Below are 22,162 nucleotides of genomic sequence, written 5' to 3'. Positions count from 1 at the left end.
TTGTGCTGTGAGCAAACACTGTGCTCACTGTTACCTGCAGCACAGAGGATTAAGCTGCAGCACCTAATTAAACAGAGTGGGATTGCTGAAAAGTGCACCACCCATTTTTCCTCCAGCCTCCCACGAGCACAAAACAATGTCTGGAATTCTTTGAAATTGCCACTCCTAGATGCAGCTTTTCCTTTGATGAGAGCATTTCATCAGAGTAAGCCTGCACTGTCTGGATTAGCTGCAGAGCAGGATAACACCTAATATATTTCACAGTTTAACTGAGCTATTTTTTTAACTTTTCTTTACCATTCTTCACGTTCCCTCCGAAAGAAAACACCTCCTCTATTCCTTACACTCTTGTCTTCAGGTGTTGTACGGGCAGAAGTTTAGAAGTTTCCCAGCTCAGTTCCTAGTTGCTTAAAGTCGCCCACTTCTCCCGTCCTCCCTGGGCCACTTCCTTGCCTCCCAGAGTTCAGTCCGTTTTTCCCAAGCTCCTGGGTTTTCTGGCTGGACACAGGCAGCCCACACTCCCCGCTCAGCCTCGGCGTCAGGTTACAGCAAAACTACACCCTCGCAGCACCCCTATTTACATACAAATAACTGGAGTGCCTGCATTTATGTCACTATTCCAGAGGCTTGCCAAGGGAGGCTGTAATCCAATCAGCAGAAGCTTTAAAGGGATGTCTGCAGAGTGATTAAAAGGGGATTTTTTTATTTTTTTATTTTTTTTTTTACAAACTGTAGTCGTTTGTTTTTTTTTTTTTCGTTTCGTTTCATATTTGCAAAGAAGTTTAAGCTGAGTTGAGAGGACAGAGCTGCACATGTCCTAAAATACATACGAAGCGATCAAGATGTTAAGAAGATCTCAGTTGTTGTGTGGAAAGCGAATATGACCCACAGGGATTAGTTTGCTTGTGCTGGTTTGGAGATTAAGTCTAAATCACTGCTTAAGGACTAATAGGACTAATAGGAATTCTTGGAAACACCAGAGAAAAAAATCTTATAGACCAGACTGGTGAAAATGGCTTTCCAAAACAGTAAGACTTTTTAAAGTTTCACTTGATGTCTGATGTTTCTGTTTCGGGTTTTCGAATGTTTTCTGGTGTATTCTTAACATTCTAGCTTTTAAACTGTTACTTAAAATACTGGTTATTGTTGGGCTGGAGGAGAAAGTTGGTCTGTGTGTTTGCCGTTTGCAAAGCAGTAGCTGAAGGGGTATTTTTAGAGTTGTTATTTTAAAACCAGAGCTCGCCTGTGGTTTCCTGAGTTTAGTGAATGGAAACTAGCCTAAACTCCTTGAATGAAAGCGGGAAACGTGAGTCTGGGGTTGGGAATCACTTACCTTCGGGAAGGCGCTGTTAAAACTTCTCTCTTGTGCAACTTCTGCACACCTAAAAAACGCCTTCACAACAAAGGAGGAGAGGCAATGTCGGCGAGCAGGGAGCTCACACTGCTCTGTGCTCTAGAGGGAACAGGGGGAGAAAAAAAAATCCAACAACCGCAAAAGGCATATTTCGGACTTGCTCTGTCAATGCAGGAATGTAGGTTTGCATGATGTAATGGCATGCAAATGCTCCCTGCAGGGCAGCTGCTCCCTTAACCCTTTGCGGCTCCCGCCTCTCCCAACACTGAACTTTCCTTCTTCTGATATTTATTTTTTTTTCTAAACCAACTAATGCTGATTTTCTCCGCGGATGGTCCCGCAGCGCTCAGCCGGGCTCGGCTCTGTGCTGCTCCAGGAAACACTCAGCTTCAGAAAAACAGCCTGGTAGAGGGAAGCAGTTCATTTAAAAAAAAAAAAAAATTAAAATGCTAATTGAAAAAAACAAACCCTCCTACATTCAAACTTGCAGAAGTGATCGAGAAACACCCAAGGTAGAAGACAGGTCTCTTGGTTCTGCCTCCAGTGCTCTGCAGTACTGCTGAGCAAACAGGCTGTCTCTCACAGCCAGGCTTGCTTTGGTTTCGTTTGGTCGGGTTTTTTTTCCCATACAGAATGATCTAACTTCACTTAGTCAGCTTGGGCTGGTTTCGATAAGGAAAGGAAAAGTGAGTGCAATGATACAAAGTGCAGTAAAACCCTTTAGCTTGCTGGAACGATTGGGCAAAAGTCACCCCTACGTATAACTTTATTGGACTTACATCGAGGTGGAGTATTGCTTCTTTCGTTTGCCTCCCAATAAAGTTATTTTCTCAGGCCTATTCAGAGGGTGGACAATTAACATACTACGTGGAAAGAGCCTTAGGCAAAGTGGGGGTGACGAGATTGATTCCTTATTGGCGAGCAGGGAAGGGCGTTATGACTTACTAAGCACACAAACATTTACAATCCCTGTAGCTTCTGATTTCAGCCTGGCTTTTGTCCTGGCAGGTGAGGATGCAATGACAGGCGATACGGACAAATACCTGGGACCCCAGGATCTGAAAGAACTGGGAGATGATTCTTTGCCTGCTGAAGGATACATGGGCTTTAGCCTGGGAGCTCGCTCCGCCAGGTATTGTATTTGTTGCTTCTCATGTTTGTGTGTCACCACAGTTACAGGTTTTTACAAACCAAGCGTTGCTCTTTCACACAACACTGGAGTCTGTTTCGAACCGAAGTAGAGGGGGTATACTTTGAAGCATATGTTCATTGCAGTTTTATTTTATATATTCATGTTGGCTTCTTATGGCAATGATACAGAAAACTTAACAATTCACTTTTTCTGGTTTCAGTTTGTGCCTTGAACATCTCCAAGGCACCTCTTTGCTAGCAGGGTGCAACTGATGTAGAGCAGCCAGCAAAGCCAGGCTGCTTTTCACTGCTGCTGGACAGACTGATACTTACATTAGAGGGTTCCTTAATGGGCTAAGAATGTAAATGCCAGAAAAACTGAATGACAATCATTTTGCTCTTTTGGTGCTTTTGTTTCTTTAAAGGTGCTAGCAAGTAACCCAACTGAGAGTGCCAACACTAAAGAAAAATGCTCCCCCTCACCCCCCAAAAAACACAGGTGTACCCTAAATTTGTTTCAGGGTTTCATTTGACAGGGAATGGATTATGCGCTAAAAAAAAAACAGGACGAAGTTTCTGTGAACCTAGTAAAACATTGTAAACTTCACATGATGTCTGAGTAATATTCATTTCAACTCAGGTGTTTCTAGATCAACATTTTATTTTTCATTTTTGAATGTTGCCAAAGCCTGCAGTGTGTGTTGCTCAAAACAATTAAAGCTGTATGAGCAGGGATTACTTCCATAGTTGTGGATTTGCAGTGTAGTTACTGACAGTTGAATTGTACCGAAGCTAATAATTAAACCTCATAAGCTGGAGCCCTGAGGACTTTTTCCTATGCTGTAGTTTAAAGATCTGTTTTAAAAAGTGAGTTCATTGTCTAACAGCAATGGTAAAGCTTAGATGTCTACCCTTCAGTCTTGTTTGTTATGGTCGCATTAGAAATGCAAGCATGCAGTGCAAATTTGCTCTTTAGTAGTCCACAGCCGTGTCTTACTTGACTTAGAATTTTTAGGGGAATTAATGAGTATTTATGTGATAATACACTCATGATAAATGACAAAATGCATTTAAATAGGCCATTCGCTAAAAAAGCAGCAAAACAGATCTGAAGGGGAGAATCCTGTGTCATTGTGAACTGAATGAACAAAGCTGACATGCTGCTTTAAAACAGACGCTGGAGTAAGCAAGGTCATCCCAGCACTGTCAGCTGTGGTCAGTGCTGGTGCAGGGGGAATGCTCTCTGCAGACAGAGCCAGACACTGATTTACCTGACACCTCTTGCTCATTGCAGCTCTCTTCCCACACAGCTGTGAGTGCTCACTGTGCAGGTGGGAGAGCAGAATTTCACAGTCAAGATCTGTTAGGTAGATCTGAGGGTTCAGCCCCATGTTATCTTTTCCTTGAGAGAAATCTAATATTCCCGTGCTTCTGATTTTAGCAGTGCCATTACTATTTGTTGCTGCGTAGCTCATTTTTTGCATTGCACATGTTATGCTCAGAGGAGACAAATACAGTGGTTTTTTCAGTGAAGTATTTTATTTAGCAAAAAATGAAAGTATTCTGTGGATGTATTTTAGTGCTGATTCTGAGTGTAACATTAAGAAATAAACACATTAAATATATAAGCCATCCAGCCATAACATCTTGCTTTTCCTGTCTGATTCTTTGCTTTCTATTTCTCCTGTTTCTTTTCCACTGTAAATTGCTTTAGTCCAAAAGTCAGGTAAGAAGGCATGGCATCGTGTTACATCTTTCTCATCTTTCTGCTGCTGCCATTGCTTATCTTCATTTTATTCAGCGTTGGAAAGTGATGTGCTTTTATTTTTGGGGGAAGGGTGGGTGAGTTCAGCCTTAGAGAATATCCCTCTGTTATAACAAATATAACTTGATTTCCTTATGCTCTTTATCATGTAAAAGTCTGCTTAACATATGCCTACAGTGTGTAATCAAGACCTCAGTTCTGCTTCCAGCACAAGGAGGAATGTGTGCTAAGGGACTAGAAAAGTTCAATTAGCAACTACTAAATGCATGAAACACATTGTAGAGTTTTGAGTGTGAGAAGTGTTGCTAGTTCAAAAGTGTAATATGTTGTTGATGTTGCTTTGTATTAATTCACGTTTTTAGTACTTTATTTTTTTGTCACGTAGCAAGCATGTCCAGACCTGCAGCATGTTTTTAGCACATACCATAATGTACCTTCCAGGGTTAAAAAGTAACACACTCCTACATTGATTTAATTGCAACACATTCAGAGTGATCATAGTTATTTCTAAATAGTTTAACATGCACAAAATAATCCCCAAAGCATCAGAATCTGTATTAAATAGTCAATAAGCAAATTTCTTTCCTCTTTCCATTCAAAATTGTTATCCTTTTCTTTCTAACTGAATGAATAACTAGGGTGTTTATAACAATGTCAAAAGTGGTTCAGCCACAAAGAGAATGACAACATATAAAACTTGCTCTGTGTGAAACCTGGTTCAGCAACCTGATCATGGGCAGGCACTGTAACCTACCCACAGCTCCCCCAGGACCTGCCCTTATGGGTATCCTCTCAGGATTAGGGTGTGAAGACATTTATCAAAGTTCATTTAAATACTTGAAGACACTTTTCTAGATTGATTCTAAAGCCACAGCATTACTGCCAAAGCAGTAAACATCTGTTGAAATTTTGCTTATATATGTTGTAGGGAAGGTAATATTTAACTACAGTCAAATACTTTTTATTCCATTTTTTCCCTTGTATTTATTTCACAGACTATGTATATTTTGCCATCTTATGCTATCCCTGGAAGTTGCATGTATTAATTTTTTGATTTTTATTTTCTGTTCATCTCATTGTCACCTGCACTTTCTATGATAAATGGTAAATACAACAGCCTCCGCTCCTTCAGTTCGGATAGGTCCTACACGCTGAACAGAAGTTCTTATGCCCGAGACAGCATGATGATTGAGGAACTGCTGGTACCAGCAAAGGATCAGGTATGTGCTGCATCTCTGCCACCACACAGTCACACTTCATACCTACAGGGGATAAGGGTCTGCAGCCCTCAGCCGTAACTCGAGGCACTGTTGCTGCTCCCTTAACAGTTGGATAGGGGAAAGAAATGAGCTGTGAGAAAGAAACTGTGGGGTTGCCTCTTTGTGGTTTTGATCCTGCAAGGGACAGGTGATGGGGTCCCAAACCAAAGATGTCTTTAAGGGACCGGTTACGTTTCTGGGTAGGGGGTTGTCCATTGAAGTCAATAGGAGCATCTGTGAGCCTAATGTTAGGTGTATCCTTAGAGGGCTTTGATAAGCTACGAGCAACGTGTTTTACGCTAAGCAACCTTTGTACTGTGTAGACCGGGAATTGCGTTTGCCCGTTTTGTCCATATGGAGGGGACTCCAACTGCTGTGCTTGTTTTTCCACCCTTGGGAAGAATTTGGCCTTGTAAAGACTAAACTATTATATGCTAGCCAGTTTATGTATCTTCCAAACACTTTTGCAATGACTAATACAACAAAAGCAGAATCTTTTGACCTGATTATAGCATGGGAAAGTCTTTCCAAAAGCTAGTGCTGGAGGTGATGGAGTACTATATGCTTTGTTTGTGAGTTTCTCAGCATTTTCCTTGGTAGACTTGCTTCAGATTTTCAAATCTAACTGAATAACTCAAGAGTTGCTGGATACAGAGAAGTCAGAGGTCTGCTAGGAAGCTGAATAAAAATTCACATAACTTTTTTATTTGGGAATGATGAAAGGACTGTGGAGTGGAATTGTTGTTTATGTCTGGAAGAACATAAGGTAGATTGTAATGAAACAGGTTTTCTGCTGCTGTTCTCACTGCACTTTTACACCCTGCACTGGGGGGTTATTGATCTCAGAGGATATTTTCATGGGGAAAAGGCCCACAGAGCAGGACTCATTCATTTTAAATGTTGATTGTATTAGTCTATAAATTCTGGTGCAGTCTAAATTATCCAGTTTTACTGCTGCTTTTACACGCAGTTTTGGTAGCATTATGAGAATGACAGAAATTGGATTATGTCTTTAGCAACTGAATGTTTACTGTTAGATTGTTACTTTCAAGGGAAATTCTGTAAACTTCCAATAACCTTAATTAGCAACAGCCTTCTAGTGAGAGTTTCTGAAGCTTGCATAGCACTAATTTTGTGATTTTGTTTGGTTTGAAGTCAGAAAACAAAATCAGCCACTACTGGTACAGGGGACAAGAAATTATATTTCTGGACTGAGAACCTAAAGTTGCTCTGACACCTCCTAATCTTAAGACTTCATTAAATGTTCTTGATATGATGGAAACTTTAGGGGAGAGAAACACTCTTCAGTCTGAGAATGAGTTGCATTGATTTAGGATTCTGACTGTTTTGTGGTTACTATTGAAGTGGATGACATGGATTTAACTGCTAGGGTGCACTTGATCACGTAACAAGACCTAAAATGAGCACTATGCTCAACAACTCTTGAACATTGTTCAAAGTGTGCACCGTTAACCTGTTTTGTATTAAAAAATTCCATAGCAAAAATAAAAATTGTCTTCTGTACTTGGAGATAAATATGTGGAAGTGTTGCAGTGACACCACATCAAGTACAGGAGCTCTATTTTAGGGCAAACTTCATATTGTCTATGAGTTGTCATGGACCTCTCTGCTTTCTGGAGGATCTCTTCCAGTGCTGCCTCTTGAGCTGACAAGGCAACAAATAAGAAAACCTTCTAGTGATGGTGATGAGCAGCAGCGTAGTCTGTTTGCACTGCATTTGTAATCTCTATGTTTTTATGATTCCAGTTTTTGTCTAGCCATGATTGTGCAATTCTTGCAGCTCAGCACTGGTCCAAATATGTCACGTTAAATGAAGCCAGCCTGGATGCCTGGCTGAAAGTCTAACTGTGGATGTTACTCTAGTCTTAATACTCTAGATAAACTTCAAGTATTGCAAGTCCAGGAAGGGATGAAGGTAGAGGTGGAAAAAAAATGTCAGTCCTATCTTGAGAAGTTAGTAAAGCTACGATTCTCTGAAAAATGAACAGCCTGAAAGCAAGAAACTGTCCTCATGAAAAAGGGAGCCCAGCTAAAATTTTCCGCTACGGCTTCCGCAAGCCTTAATGTCCCGACAAAAATATATCCTTCTTCTGGAATTCATGTGTTCTTCAGCCCAGCCCAGCCCAGCCCTAGCTTTACAGCTCTTTGTCTGAAGCAGAAGGAGTGTGTTTGGGAGATGAAGAACACACCTGCCTCTCCTTCTCACACCTCCCTCTGTACATTATTGGGCTTCTAGATAGTCTCTGCTATGGCAGTAGAAAGCAGGTGGAAAATAAACCTCACCAACTTGTGTTCCACCAATGGAATTCACAGGAATAACAATCACTGTGGGTTGAAACCAATATCCTAGAAGTCCATCTGGAAACTGACAGTAGTTAAGGCTGTTTTGGGGAATCACACTACTCTGAAGCAGAGTGATCCATTGCCTTTCTGCATATTCTGTTTCCTCTTCTTTTGTACAGCTCAGACCTGTCTGAAGTTCATGGCAAGTGCAAAGTCTCAGAGTAATGGGAATTCATTTTATCCCAAATATGAGTATGTAAAAGAGTAAGGAGCACTTGTCAAACTCTTGAACAGGTTAAAATAGAAGATCCCTTGGCCACCTCTCCCCAGGATCACTAGGAGATCTGGGAGTCTGAAAAAAGTCAAATGAGGAAGACTTGAAACCAGTGTTTACTGAACCTGACTGCCAGCATAACACATTGAGTACTAGAGAAGAGCTTCTAGTAATTCCTTAGAAGTCATGATATTCTCCATTGTTTGCATTTAGTGGTTTATTGCTGACACTGGTTAACAGGGAAGTCTGAGTCCAGGCCACACTGTACCTCAATAACCTGGCTGTAGCAAAGTTAAAATTCCTGTGTCCTAGTGTGTTACCACACATGCAGCAACTCAGACCAAATCCAAATGACTTTCTCCATGGAATAAATTACATCAACCTCTGAATTTAATCAGCCAAAGGCAGGATGACTCGAGCTGTCCATTACATAGCAGCTTGCTGAATCACTTCAGTCTGGATAAATTCATCTGGGAGGAAGCATAAATTCTGCCTTTGCTGAACTCTGATATTACACAGCTTGGATATTTAGTTATGCAACTGGCAGGATCCTTGCCAGCAGAACCATCAGGATTTTTATACATGCATTTGCATCTAAGTCTGCCACACCTTTTAGCAATGCATAATTAATTTCCTTTGGTCCAGGGAGGGAACTCTGGGGCCTGACCAAAACCAGGATGAATCCTGTGATTTGATGTCACCGACAATGTACCATCTTCTGAACTGCTTATATTGCAACTTGTACAGGAAGGGTTTTTTTGCCTGCCTGGAAAATCCAGCACCTCAACAGCCTGAAAAAATGAGATCCACAGATGTGTGCTGTGTGTAAGATACATGTTTCCAGCTACTGGCTTTTCCTATTCTGTTTCTCTGCCAAAATTATTGGCTGCAGGTTTGGGCTTTTATTCGCCCTAAATTTGTCCAGAATTGCTGTTTCAGTTCACTTGGTCAGAAGGGAATGCTTTAAAAAAAAAGTAGGCACCTGGTGAGTGTACTGACCATGACTTGGGACAGAAAAATAGGCTGAGGAACCCTATGTACATGTGTAGGAGCACCTCTGTCTCGCGTAGATTGTCTTGGAATGCTGGTATTTCCTTGGAATTTTTATGGCTCTATGTTTAGTTTTCTATATCACACTGCTAAAGGAACATTAGCATTTTAATCTATTATAGGAAACCCGATCCTATGTTTATTTGTTGATATGTGTGTCCTGGTGAACATCTGGGCCTCAGTGCAATGACACTGTTACAGCTTAGCAGGCATTTATTTCAAGGCCAAACACCAACTTGTGTTGTTCCTTTTGGCATGTTTCTTATGTTTCTTTGTTTTGTCCTATTTTTAATGATAAAGTTAATCACTGAGCAAAGGAATAAATAGATTTTTGTTTCTCTAAATATTTACGGTGCCTGAGACCAGCTGTCTGAATCTTACACTGTTTGGTATCAAAAGCAATAATGTGCTCAGCATGAGTTCCTGCAAATCACTTGGAATAGCAGAAATCCACAGCAATGACTTTCCTGCCTGAACAGTGGGCCCTTCAGGAAATGCAGGAGAATCCCTAGTGTCCTGTTGGAAAGAGAAAACTGTCTTCATGAAACTAAATTACGACACATTTTTCAAATGGCACTAATTAAATCCACTGTGCTTGCTTAATTGTCATAGCTTTACCAGCATTCATTTTTTCTTTTATGGCTGATGGTGTATTTTGGCACTTAACATACACAAGTTTGCCCTTGATTGTTGTTGTCTGTGCTTGAGCCATCAGGCCTCAAGTCCATATGTTACAGCACAAAGTTTAATGAAAGTTCCTTATAAAAGAGTTGAGGTAGCAAAAGGAGGAGGCATCAAGCCATGGGGGCACAGTATTGGATGGATGACAGGGCAAAGTTGCACCCTGCAGAGATTTCTATTGATTGGCAGTAAATTATAGTGTCAGTGGGGTTTTTTTTGAGGGAAACCTGAGATGCTCATTTCTAATAAAAGAAACAGCTAAAGAGGGAAGTTTTTTGGAAACCCCAGAGTGATAGGAGGGTTGCACATTCTGGCCAACAGCACAGCACTATCTGCCTGCTTATCTCGTGGAAGCTTCTCACAGAAGTGGTTTTGTGTGTTTACAACTGACTTTGCCAGATTTGCTACAAATGCTGATAATTATATTCAAAATATTTGACTTGCACTGTCTCCATGTGCCAGCATATTAAAAAAACAAGGTGGAAATACTAAAACTTGCCTGTGTCGAAGTGTGTGCTTGGCTCAGGTTTGATTTGAACCCACTGAATTTGATTTGAAAACAGCCCATGAGGTTTTAGTCTAAACAGACTCTGCTCTCTCTAGATGCATTTGCCTCTAAGCAGCAAACAACCTACTTACAGGAAACCCTGACATCTTTAGCACCATCTCGAGTGAACATAGCCTGTGTGTATTGCACAGCAGCTTCTTGACTTAGTTGGATTGATGTAACTTCTGATGGTGCTTCTTAAATCGTGGAGAAGCTTTCCTATCACCCTGGAAATAGGGGCAAGCTATATTTGAAGCTTTAATTTGTATAATTTCCTAGGACAGAAGAAACAAAGGAAAAAGAGGATTTTACTAGAATGGCTTTGCTGCAGAGTAAGAGGATTTAGTGTGAGAGCATGTTGTGGGGCACCGGGTGCAGTTGTGTTCATGTGTGTGTCCATGGGCCCAGCGAGAAACAAATTACACCTTGGTGTCTGTCAGATGGGGGAGTTAATTATAGCACCAGTGTGCCAGCACTTCACAGGGTTAAAGCTATTTCTGTCGAGATGAGGAGGGACAGTGGCACTCCAGAAAACAGTGCTCATGTTGGTTGTACATGTAAACCTTCACTCCCACCAGGAACTCACTTGTGCATTCACAGCTTCAGTGAAACTTAGGTTATTCACAGGTTCTGCTTGAATAAGGGTCTATCCAGTGGCATCTTCTGAGGGGGAATATTACACTGCCTGTTGATGTGGTATATGATTGCATTGCAAATGGTTATATTCTCCCCAATCTTTTGAACCCGGCACACGTGCGTAAAGATTGGCAAGAGACATAGTGTGAAAAATGGGCAAAAAGAATGTTTGAAGAGATATAAGATGAGTTTGTGTGTGTATTCCATGTTTCTGTTACAGATTTTCCAGTAATTTAACCCCGGAGATATCAGCACTGTTACACAGAAAGGGACCAGACCTAAATTCAATAGTATTATATTAACGAGCTTGCATTTAAGTCAAGTGTTTTTAATGTTAATTTGCAATTTCAATGTCTCTTTTTCTTTTGTTTTGAAGCACCTGACGTTTCAAAGGGAGTTTGACTCCGATTCTCTCAGGCACTATAGCTGGGCTGCAGACACCTTGGACAATGTTAACCTTGTTTCCAGTCCCATCCATTCTGGGTAGGTCACTTAACAGTTTTCCTTTATCTTCAGACGGGGAAGTGTATTGTTAGCTGAAGAATACAGCCTGCTCTAGTGGCTGATAACGTGCCTGTTCCTGCCCCACTTGAAGCCAGTGGCAAAATTCACGCTGACTTCAAGGAAGGTGTTTAATAACAAGCCAGTCTAAATTCTTGCATATCAAACAACCAACTTGCTTCTGCTCTTAGTGTTCGAATGCCAAGACATTGCAATCCCACAGGCTTTTCTTTAATATTCCTGTTCTGCTTTTTCTGTTGCTTATGCTTTGTGTGTCATAAGCTGATTTTGTTTGACTTGAATTAAATTATTTGGAATATGAAATCAGAGATACAATTTTGTGTTTTCTGTTCTTTCATAGAAGAGAAAATGAGGGCCACTAATTTAACCTCTTGCTTTATTTATACCTCCAAACTCCTGCCTAGTCCCAAATATCTGTAGTTTGATTTTAGTGGTACCATTTATTTACTTATGAGTCACCACTGTAATTTAGATTCTTCTTGACAGTACCACATAGACTTGATTTAAATGCAGTAGTAGTGATGTCTGAATACATGTCATAAAAATTTATAAATTTCAATGTTTAGGCGATCTTCACATGTGAGATTGTCTAGTGTAAATATTTGTTGTTTACTTTTTGAGATCAGGACATGAAATTTCACATCCTTAGTAATTTACTTCCCCATTTTGTGATTAATTACATTCTTATAAAAATGAGTGCAGTACATACCAAAATATTTCAGTTCCAATACAGAAGCAAGTCCCACAAATATAAAGCTACAGTCCCACAATATACATAAGCAGCTGCTTCTGCTGAACAGATCTATACAACAGTGGATTTTTGAGTCCTGAGCTGATAAAACACTGCATTTGGTCAGTGTTAGCATTAAAATGTTAAGAATTGCAGGATGAACAGCTGAAGTCTGTTGTTTATCACAAGATGGTCTGTTGGCAAAGGATCTCAGAGAGCTGGTAGCACATCCCTTTGCATTACTGCAGGATAAAATTTAGTCAAACCATCCTGAAATATGTTTAATGCCTTAAGAATTGCTAAAAATAGGGGATTCTATAGTCCCCCAGCTCGTGTGTTAGAGTATTTTTTTCCCCTAATACCCAATTTAACACTTCATTGCTGCAGATTAAGCCTATTTCTTATCATAGCCATAGTGGTCATGGAGAACTATATCTTTTTGATCTTTAAACAATTGTTTTCTATGTCAGAAGATATGTCATCCTGTCTTTCAGACTAAAATGTCCTGGATCTTTCTAGGTGGTGCTTTCCACATCTCACTGTATTCTTGCTGCTCTCCCCTGGCTCTCCCCTCTGTGATGACAGCTTATTTCTAAGCCAGGGTCGCTGCCTCTTTGGTCTAGCATGTAGCACACTTAAGCAGTCCCACAGTGAGAATTACCATTTTGGTAACTGCAGATTCTGTTGGTCGATGTTTGTCACCTGCTAGAATTTCTTGTCTCTCTTCTGAAATTCAGCAGTTTGTTGGTTTGGGGTTTTTTCTGGTTTGTACTTATGTGTTTGCTTCTTTCCTCTGTTTGCATTTGCCTTGCTGATATTTCAGTGTGTTGGTGCCAGACTCTTTATCCATTTCAGCAAGAGAGCTTTTAATTCTGATCTTATTTTCCAAAGACTGTTCAGACCTTCCTTCGGTGTTGAAATCATGAATGAAGTCATTAGCTTAGTCCCTGGCCCAGGACAGCACAGTGAAATCTGCACTTGAAGTTCCCTCTCAGTGTAGCACTGATGGTACATCTTCTGCTGTAACTTCTCAGGTGATGGTGCATTTACTTTGTCTCTACTGTATCTTGATTACTTACTGAAGTACCAAGACATTAGTGCCACACATCAAAGAAGGAAGTCCAATTCATTTGCCATGAATTACTCTTGCCACTTATAATTTGGCTTGTTTTTATTTGGCAAGGGGTAATATCTTGATTACTTTTCTTGGTCCTTTAGGCTCTTATAGATTGATTGTTAAATAATTCATTTCTAAATATTTCTCGTAATTGGGGTTAGACTGATAGGTCTAAAATTTTCTGGTCTGATGTTTGCATCCTGCCAGTCCTCTGGGACAATACTTGTGTGCCCTTGGGTCTTCAGCATGCTCACTAATGGTTCCAACCCTCCAAAACATATGTTCTGTGGACATGGGATCTTTCACATCAGCTTCTTCAGATCTGGTCCCTTGGTACACAGGTCCTCACTGATGCAGAGGTGGTCTTAGCTGCTGCCCAGAGGGAAAGGTCTGCAGAACTGCAGCCCACAGCAGGGGAGCAAACTGTGGGGCTGCAGGGAAGGGAGGGAAGATCTGCTCTCCAAACAGTTATGCACCAAAGTATTTTCCGAACAGGTAGAGCTTTTCTGACCTGTGACATTTCTCATTTGGCATATAAAGTCCATCAGAAATGTTACTCTGGTAATTCAGTTCCTTTGCTAGGAAAAAAAAAAACCCAAACCATCACTTATTGTTTATTTTCTTTGCAGTTGTGGGCCCATATTATAATATGATACTATTTGATTTCCCCCAGTATCTTCACCTAGAGGCAATCAATAGATGTTCCCTTCTAATCTTCCAGTACCTCAGCCCATCTGATGTGCAGAGGATCATGACTTTTCAAGTCTCTTTGGTCAGTCTTTTTCTGAAAAGTGACTCCTTTTCTCCTGGTTTGCGGTGCTTCTTCCCCATCTTTGTCCCCAGTTCTTTCTGTGGCCGTGGGCAGGGGCACTGTGCCTGGGGTTGGCTGCTGTCAGTTGTCCCTGTGATCTGAGTGGACCTGTAGCCAGGGTTTGACCCCACTGCTCTTTGCCTTCTTCATCCTCCTAGAGCTCCCTGATGTGCTATGCCAGGGAGCTCCTCTGCTAACTGCCCCCTCAGGTCTCTCTTTCCCCCATTTACCCACTGTTAGAAGACAGCATCGATGTTTGTTCCCATTCCTCAACTGAGGCAGAAGGGGAATTTTAGGAGCAGGATTTGCAGATCCATCAATGTATCAGTGAAAGGAGAAGAAAGGAGGAAATTATTGGCAGTAATTTCAACTCTTCTGGTTTTTCCTTTTTTTAAGCCAAGATAATGTTTTGTTTTTCTTCTGGAGTTCAGAGCCGTTGTTTTGCCAGCATACATTTTGAACAGGGTCCATTGTAAGCAGTACATTGAAATGCGTCATGAATCTTGAGGCCTCTGGAAGGGTAGAGACCCTTACCAAAATGACCTTCAGCTGTCAGATGTGAGCTTATTCCCACAACTTTCCCAAAGTAAAATGTGGGTGTGCTCTCTTCATGTTGCCTCTTTTAACTCCTCGGTTTCCTTAGCTGAAAGAAAGAAGTGAGCGTGTCACACTGCCTTCTGTATTGAGAAACTTGGAAATACTGGAGCTGATCTTGCAAGGTGGAGTACATCAGATTAATTATCATTTGCTCCAACCTCTTGGACATCCAGAACTCATTTTTTACAAGTATCCTGCCACACATATGTTTATACATTATGATTTGGAAAATAAGCCCCTTTAGAACAAAGTGCAAGAACTAGTTTTCCATGGCACAGTGGAGCATGTTTTGGGAATTTGGTAAAGAAGTTGTGTTGCAATAAATTGACCTGAGAAAATTGCAAATGCTTTTCTCTTCTCCGTGTGCATCTGCATTTCCCAGAGAAATTATGGAGTTGTGCTGCCTAATAAAATGAACGCTCCCTTTCAGATTTTTTCCATGTGTAGCATATTTTATATAACCTATGTCATGATATGTGAAGCAAAAGCCAAATAATTTCTAAAGCTGGCCTTCAAATGTGTTGTTTTTGTTATTTTTCTGATTGTTACTTTTTCTTTGCACTTATTGATATTTTCTGTTGTTTGCTTCTAATTATCTTGCATTAATTTTCCCATTTGCTTTCCAAATTATTTTGCAGCTATTCCTCTCCACTCCCCCAGTATGATTCAAGGTGATAACTCTGTGCTTTCTGTGAATCCTCATTTTATTTTCTTTTTTTAAACTTTTTCCCCACAGAGTGTGTGTAGATGTTTGTAGTGCATCCGCCCACATCCTCATCCCTTCCATGTCCTCAAGTAGAAATCCTCATTAGCCTTTAGCATTGTGTTTTAGAGATCATATTGTAGTTTCCATTATTAGTGCAACATTAATTTAGGTAAGCATCAGCTACTAATATTTTAGATAGAAAGTGCATGAAATTCTGTTTGGAATTGTTGTTACTGTTTTAAATGGTAAATTGCTAATTTGAGAACTAAACAAGGAAATAATTCATTAATATGCTGCTGATAATGGTTATATGGGAGAAATATGTGTAAAGGCCGATCTGCTAAAGGATTTGTCCTCACTGAAGGCTGCAGTGCAGTGCAGACACTAAAGCTGGAAGGGGCTGGTTCCTGTGGTAGGGCACAGGCTCATGTCAAGGGTTGATCTGCCCTTGCTGTGAGCAGAGTGCAGTAGCAGTGCTAAGCTCCAGGTTGCCAAGGCTGGACTGACCTTAAAATCTACAGCCTAAACATACCTGCTAACTTGGGGGCTGATTTTTCATAGCTACTTAGTTTTAACTTCTGTCGATCTTTTATTTCAATTATGAATTTCAGTTAGCTGACTTAGGTGCCTAGAGATTTTTGACCATTCACTCTTACTTACTCCGTCAGTTAAATGGTTTGGATACAGAAAACAGTATCTTACCTACATGTAAGCTTTGAATTTTTGCATTAGATTAAAAACTCCTTTTCATAATTAATTCTGAGGTGGCTTAACAAGCCATTCATCGCTGACACGAGCTCTCCAAAACATTGCTTCATACTGACCCGTCAGGCCAAACCCAAACTTGCCAAGCTCCCCAGGAGACTCTTGAGTGGGACACCGATCAGATAGATGTGCCTCCCCAGAGCTGCTGCAGCATCAGCCCTGAGAGATGCTCCAGCATCTCTCCACCCTGAGCACATCCATGTGGTCTGAAATAGCCCCATGTTCCCTGCAGACAGGAACCATGCATGTTTTTAAAAGGCCATCAAAGCCCCAATTCCTTTGGCAGCAGAGTCCTGTCAGTATTATGCCTTCGATGACCAAGGGCTGTGTGTCACTGCTTAATATTTTACTTTGCTTCATGGTAAATTTTAATGGATTACCTTGAGCTCTTTTCAAGCTAGGCACGAGCTGGCTCCTTGGCAGCTCTGAAGACCTACCCTTGGCCTGCCATTCCACATGCTCAGTGGCATCGTAGCCTGTGGATCAATGGCAGGGAGAAAAAGCACCAAGAGTCATGCTGACAGTGCTCAGACAGCAGAGGGGAGAGGGAACCAAAGGTCCAGGTTCTCTAGAATGGTGTCTCTGCCTGGTGCAGCCCTCAATTATCAAACAGAAGGGTGTTCCAGTCAACAGAGTTTGCAGACATTTAAGATCTCACAATCCGTAAATATTAAGATTGTCATAACTTATAGATGTTATAGATCTATATAATATAAAGATCAAGTAGATCGGTTTTGATGCCAACCTAATATTTGTAGAAAGCACTTGGCTAGCCAAGATCCTGTGCCACTGAAACAATTCCTCTTATGAGGAACTGGGAAACCCTAGTGGCAACATTTGGATTTGTTGGAGTTGTGTTTATCTAGGAGAGAAATGTGGATACAATTCATCTATATGAAAACTACTGTGAAATATCATGCTTTAGTATTGTAAAATGTCTGGGGCACAGGGAATTATAAATTTATCATTTAGAGCCATCTCAGAGGGCTGTTTCACCTCCCTATCTTTACTGATGGATTTTAATTTGGTTTGAAGAAAGGCAATTGCTTGACCTGGAATTCAGCTGGACAACATTGTAACCACTTGTCTCTCTCCTGCAGACCACTAAATACCAAATTTTGGTTAAATTTCTGCTTTTGTGCAGCTTTTTTCCCACCCACTTTGCCCAGACTTCTGAATGCAGTTTATTTGCAGGCCTGGCTGGTCCCCAAAGAAAATGTAATAGCCTTGCACAAATTCCCAGTAGTACTTCAGAGCACTTGGGGCCTTTTTTCAAGAACCTTCACAACTCGCCTGGTTTATTGGCTCACACCCTTAGTTCAGTTTTCAGTAGGGAATCAGGAAATTGAATGTATTCACCTGTCGGTCACATGAAGGTTTAGTTCTTAAGGGCTGGAAGTTTTGGCAACAGCCTTGAAAATAGTGGAAACACATAGCAGATGTGTCAGCTATGTCACCATCTGCATACCATACAGAAAGAGAAAACAAAAACTCTTGGCTTCAAGATTAAGTTGGTAACTTGTGTTCCTCTTGATACAGGCCTCTCATTGCATCTTCTATCTGAAATTGTTCTATTATTAAGTGTTAATATTAATTATTCCCTTGCTAATAGAAGGGAATTTATTTTAAAATATGCCACTCACCACTTACAAGTCTAATTTCTTACCCTTCTATTATTAAATGGAATATTATGCACTGGAATGGCACTAGCAAATTTCTTTCATGTCTCTTTTTGCTGATGAATATCACCTTCAAGGAGAAGTAATGGCATGATTCCCTCCAGAGTGCCAGCAGCCTAAAGACTGTTGTGTATTTGATAGTCCCACCCATTGCCATCAGTGGAAGGCCTTAGTAGCCTGGAGTGACTGTAACCCATGGTGCTAGCACTTGCTCTGCCAACCATCAGGAGTATTTGCAAATGAGACTGTGAGGAGGTTTTAAAGACTGAAATCCCAAAAAATAATAAGCATTTTTGAGTCTCCTTTTTCTACACTGTCTGGTTCCTTTCTGCATGTGAGGCTAATTACTCTTTGTGGACAGTAGAGCTAACAGTAACAAGGGATGTTTTAGAATTCTAATCAATCACTACTAATACACTACTTGTGTATTCCTTTAATCCAAATTACTCAGTAGCACCTGGTCATTTCACCATGATGTTGCTAGACCTTTAGAAATTCCTTTTGATAACCGATAGTTAACATGTAAGTATAAGGGTTTTTTTAAAATGTCGTGTTCTTTTTAGTTTAGCTGGGATCGGGAAGACTTTTCTAATAATGTTTGTAAGTCTGTGGCAGTTGACTTTTTGCTGATCTTCGGTTTGTTTCGTGACTGTTTTCATTGATGTGTTTGCTTTTTCCTACAGTTTTCTGGTTAGCTTTATGGTTGATGCTCGTGGGGGTTCGATGAGAGGTAGTCGGCACCATGGAATGAGAATAATCATCCCACCACGCAAGTGTACAGCACCAACCCGCATCACCTGCCGCTTGGTAAAGAGGCATAAATTGGCCAGCCCACCACCCATGGTTGAAGGAGAAGGATTAGCAAGTCGACTTGTAGAAATGGGGCCAGCAGGGGCACAATTTTTAGGGTGAGTTGTTTTATGAGTTTAATTGTTTACAGTTGTGTTGCATCTTTCATTTCCTTTATCCTGTGGATCTAAGTAGTTAAACATCGACTTTCCCTCCTCTGAGCATGTACCACAGGCTACTTCAAACGTTAAAAAATGCCAACCTGCCATTCCTTCCAGAAAGTACCCCTGTATTTTAAGGGGAGTTTTGCCTCCATGGTGACTGCAGGATGGAGATGAAGGTAAGGAGTGCCATGAAAAGGACAGGTCCCACCCTCAGCTACTCATGCAACCTGCCTTCGAAGTCAGGAGGAGTCACACACCTATAACCCAGAACAGGTTTTGGCCCTCTTACTTGTATCAGAGAAGCAGCACTGTCACAAAAAAAATGTGTCCTAAAGACACCCACAAGGACCCAAATGTTGAGCATGTGCAGAATGTGCACGGCTCCCTCCAGAGTTGCTGGGAGCTGCCTGTCTCCACCTTGTGGAGCAAAGCCACTTGGAGTGATGGCAGAGCTCTTACCGTAGAGTGGTAGTACAAATGCCAGGAACTGACTTTTTTGAAAGCTTAAAATAGGGGAAACAATCCACTATGATGTGGCCTTTTTTTTCTAATTATAAATTTTGTTCATTACCATGAGTGGCACCGTGGTGTAAACTGCTGGTTCTGTCGGGAATGACAGCTTGTTCCTAATTTCCCCTTCTCGTTTCTCTTTCTGCTGCATGGATATTATTCAGTAAACTGCATCTTCCTAAAACTTCTCCCCCTCTAAATGAGGGTGAGAGCATGGTTAGCCGAATCCTGCAGCTTGGTCCACAAGGAACAAAATTTATTGGGTAGGATACGTACGGAAAAGATACAGAATGTCTACAGTTTTTTCTTTTGTTTCCAATCTTTTGTTATTCCCATATTATATTTTTTTTAAGTTTTCTAAAACTTTCAGTTGATTTATGTCACTGAAAGAAAATCATAGTGGCTTGATTGAATATAGCTCTGCTCCTACCTTGTGCTTATAGGCATGTAAAATTCACTGCCAGCATTCTGCTTTCATAACTTCTGTGCTTCTGTAATTTTTTAAATTTGAAGTGTTTCTACTGCATTAAATGCATTTTAATACACAGTGACAGTCCTTTAAGTTCAACCCTGTGGTAGAGAAGGTATTTACAGGCCTTGAATGAGTCTGTTTTTGGGAAGAGCATTTGTAAAATGTGATCACATAAAGTCTATCATTTATGAAAGATTGTTTAGAAAAATGTAACTGAGTGAATGAATTCATTCAGCGAGGTTGGAGAAATACTAATCTTTTCAACCTGCATGAGGCATCTTGTTAAAATAAATTTATAAAGCCAAGTATGCTACCCAAAGGAACCGCAATGTGTAGCCTAAACACGTAAGAATGTTTCCGTATGCTTTTGACTGTTGTTTTCAAACCATATTGTGAAATTTATTGCATTGGGTTTTCAAAATATTGCTGAGTGTTTGGTGTTCCAAACCTGTTCAATACCTTCTCACTGAGTATTCTCGTTAAATGTCATGCACAAAACTGTGTGGTTTCGAAATATTTACAGAGACAGTATCTGAAATATTAGCCTGCAAAGATTGTACTAGAGAGTTAGTTTTCAGTTTGTACTCTTTTTTGAACTAGAGAGTGAATATTTTAAGCAATGTATTTGAATTTTTGGTATTTACTTGTTGTGCACAATGGGAGACAGCAGCAATGTCCCTATTTTTTGTCAAAGGACCTGAGATTAGACTAAGAGCCTGGGTCTTCCTAAAAGCATCTAAAATATGTATTAATAAAACTCTTTTTCTATTTTCATGGGGAAAAAATGGCTAACTCTTCTCCCTTGGTATTTAATGTGCAAACTGGACTTCCAGCTAGTTTGTTTTTCTTCATGATGGCTGTGTGATTTCATGTTCAAGTAGTGGATTGCTTAATGCACCCAACACCTTGCAGGTGCACAGTACCATAGAAATGCTGCATATTTCTCCCATCCTGTGACATTGCTTTTATCTGAGTTATTACAAAGCAGTGAAATCCTTTACAACCTCTGTAGGAAAATAATGATACTGTCTATTTAAATGTATTAAAGCTGCATAATCCATAAATGTTCACTTACTGTGTGATTTCAGTCGGTTTGTCTTAGCATACTTTAAAATGCATATCCTGCCTGTGAAGTGTTTGGCAAAAGTGTCTGTTTTGTTAAGGAATGGCACACGAAGTGAATGGTGGTTTCTGTTGGTTGTCCATTAAAGCTGTTCAGTAATACGCTTGCAGTCCTCTGTTGAAGGTACATTGTCTGGTGACATAGGTGTATTATTAACCACCTTCTCATTCCCTTTCCTTCTCCCCAAAATGTTTGACACTAACTAGTATCAATGTGGTCGTGATGTTGTTCAGCCCAGAGAAATCCATTCTGAAAGGATCTAAAGATTCTCCAGTGATGTTTACTGTGCAGATGTTGCAGCTGTGATGCTGGCATGAGAACCAGAAAGTGAAGCTAAAGAGAAAGCCTCTTGTATTTCACAGGAGCTGCATCAACAGAGAGCCAGGGAGAGCTCTGAAAAGTTTGAGACTTGTTTGGAAGTTTAAAATCTGCATATGTGCATGGTTGCTGCTACAGTCACTGGCTGTTGCATGCATTTGGATAGCCAGACTGTTTCTGAACTGACTTTGTCCCTACAAACTCCCTGAGCCAAATCTGAATTTTGACTATGCTAATGCCAATTAAAAGTCAGCAGTGCTGTGTGTGCTGGAGGCAGGTTGGGTCACCTACACCCTGGGATAAATGGACAGGGAGAACTTTCCTTAGCAAAAGTAGTCACTATTGTTTTTCACGTAGGCAGATATTTCAGAAGATTTACACTAAAAATGAACTATATATTAATACTTTCAAGTTACCTATTAATTATAGTTTAAATGACAAAGGATTGTGCAGCTTTGACAATTTGAAAAGCATTTTTACCATAACAGTGTTGATTATTTAAAATGACTGTAGTTTTTTTTAAGGGCTTACACCCATAGGAAATTAAGGGCAGTGAGGAGATATAGGGTTAAAAATAACATGATTCATTTTTCTCTAGCCCGGTCATAGTGGAAATTCCTCATTTTGGATCAATGCGAGGAAAGGAAAGAGAACTAATCGTGCTTCGAAGTGAAAACGGTGAAACGTGGAAGGAGCACCAGTATGACAGCAAACACGAAGACTTAACTGAAGTTCTCAATGGCATGGACGAAGGTAAATATTTTCTCAAGGTTTTTGCAAGCCTTATCTTTGTGCAGGCTTGCTAACATGAGCTGACTAAAGCAACCTAAAGTAAAACAGTGCTGGGGATATCTGACT

General features: G+C 40.5%; 1 protein-coding gene across 1 annotated transcript in view; it reads left to right on the top strand.

Moving 5' to 3' along the window:
- Nucleotides 1–22,162, top strand: part of ANK3 (ankyrin 3, node of Ranvier (ankyrin G)) — a gene marked incomplete at both ends in the record, with an annotated part of 83,388 nt that overhangs the window by 24,436 nt on the left and 36,790 nt on the right. Inside the window, 5 exons of the mRNA XM_009073086.1 lie at nt 2,363–2,486; nt 5,368–5,470; nt 11,378–11,484; nt 18,612–18,836; nt 21,903–22,057. Coding sequence (XP_009071334.1) covers nt 2,363–2,486; nt 5,368–5,470; nt 11,378–11,484; nt 18,612–18,836; nt 21,903–22,057 — 714 coding nt within the window. The remainder of the gene's footprint in view (nt 1–2,362; nt 2,487–5,367; nt 5,471–11,377; nt 11,485–18,611; nt 18,837–21,902; nt 22,058–22,162) is intronic.

Source organism: Acanthisitta chloris, unplaced genomic scaffold, assembly GCF_000695815.1.
Source record: "Acanthisitta chloris isolate BGI_N310 unplaced genomic scaffold, ASM69581v1 scaffold11114, whole genome shotgun sequence".
NCBI classification, from domain to species: domain Eukaryota; kingdom Metazoa; phylum Chordata; class Aves; order Passeriformes; family Acanthisittidae; genus Acanthisitta; species Acanthisitta chloris.
This window is presented reverse-complemented; position numbering and strand designations above follow the sequence as displayed.